A 348-nucleotide genomic window follows, 5' to 3' on the forward strand; every position below is an offset into this window, starting at 1 on the left:
TGGGGCTGCGGGCTGAGCGGCTTCATCTCCAGCTCCAGCTCGGCCTCCAGCTCGGCCTCCTCCTTGGCCTCCTTGTTGCTCTCCTCCAGGTGCTTCATCAGCACGGCGATCACCACGTTGACCAGCACGAACTGGGCCGTCAGCACGAAGGACACGAAGTAGATGGGGGAGATGACCGTGTTGTAGCAGGTGGACTCCTGGTCGCAGTCCCGGAGGGTGTCCTGGGGGAGGCGGGTAGAGGGGTGAGGCGGGGCGGACAGCAGACAGAGCTGTCGTGGGAAATCGGGTCACCGGTGCCACAGAGCATGAAGGAGGAGGCGGAAGGGCAGGAGGAGGGGCCCACAGTGC

The 348-nt window shown here is 65.2% G+C and overlaps 1 protein-coding gene across 1 annotated transcript in view; it reads right to left on the minus strand.

Annotated features, from left to right (window-relative positions):
* Nucleotides 1–348, minus strand: part of CACNA1G (calcium voltage-gated channel subunit alpha1 G) — a 65,070-nt gene that overhangs the window by 14,125 nt on the left and 50,597 nt on the right. Inside the window, exon 31 of the mRNA XM_015570770.1 lies at nucleotides 7–221. Coding sequence (XP_015426256.1) covers nucleotides 7–221 — 215 coding nt within the window. The remainder of the gene's footprint in view (nucleotides 1–6; nucleotides 222–348) is intronic.

This window comes from Myotis davidii, unplaced genomic scaffold, assembly GCF_000327345.1.
Source record: "Myotis davidii unplaced genomic scaffold, ASM32734v1 scaffold327, whole genome shotgun sequence".
Lineage (NCBI taxonomy): Eukaryota > Metazoa > Chordata > Mammalia > Chiroptera > Vespertilionidae > Myotis > Myotis davidii.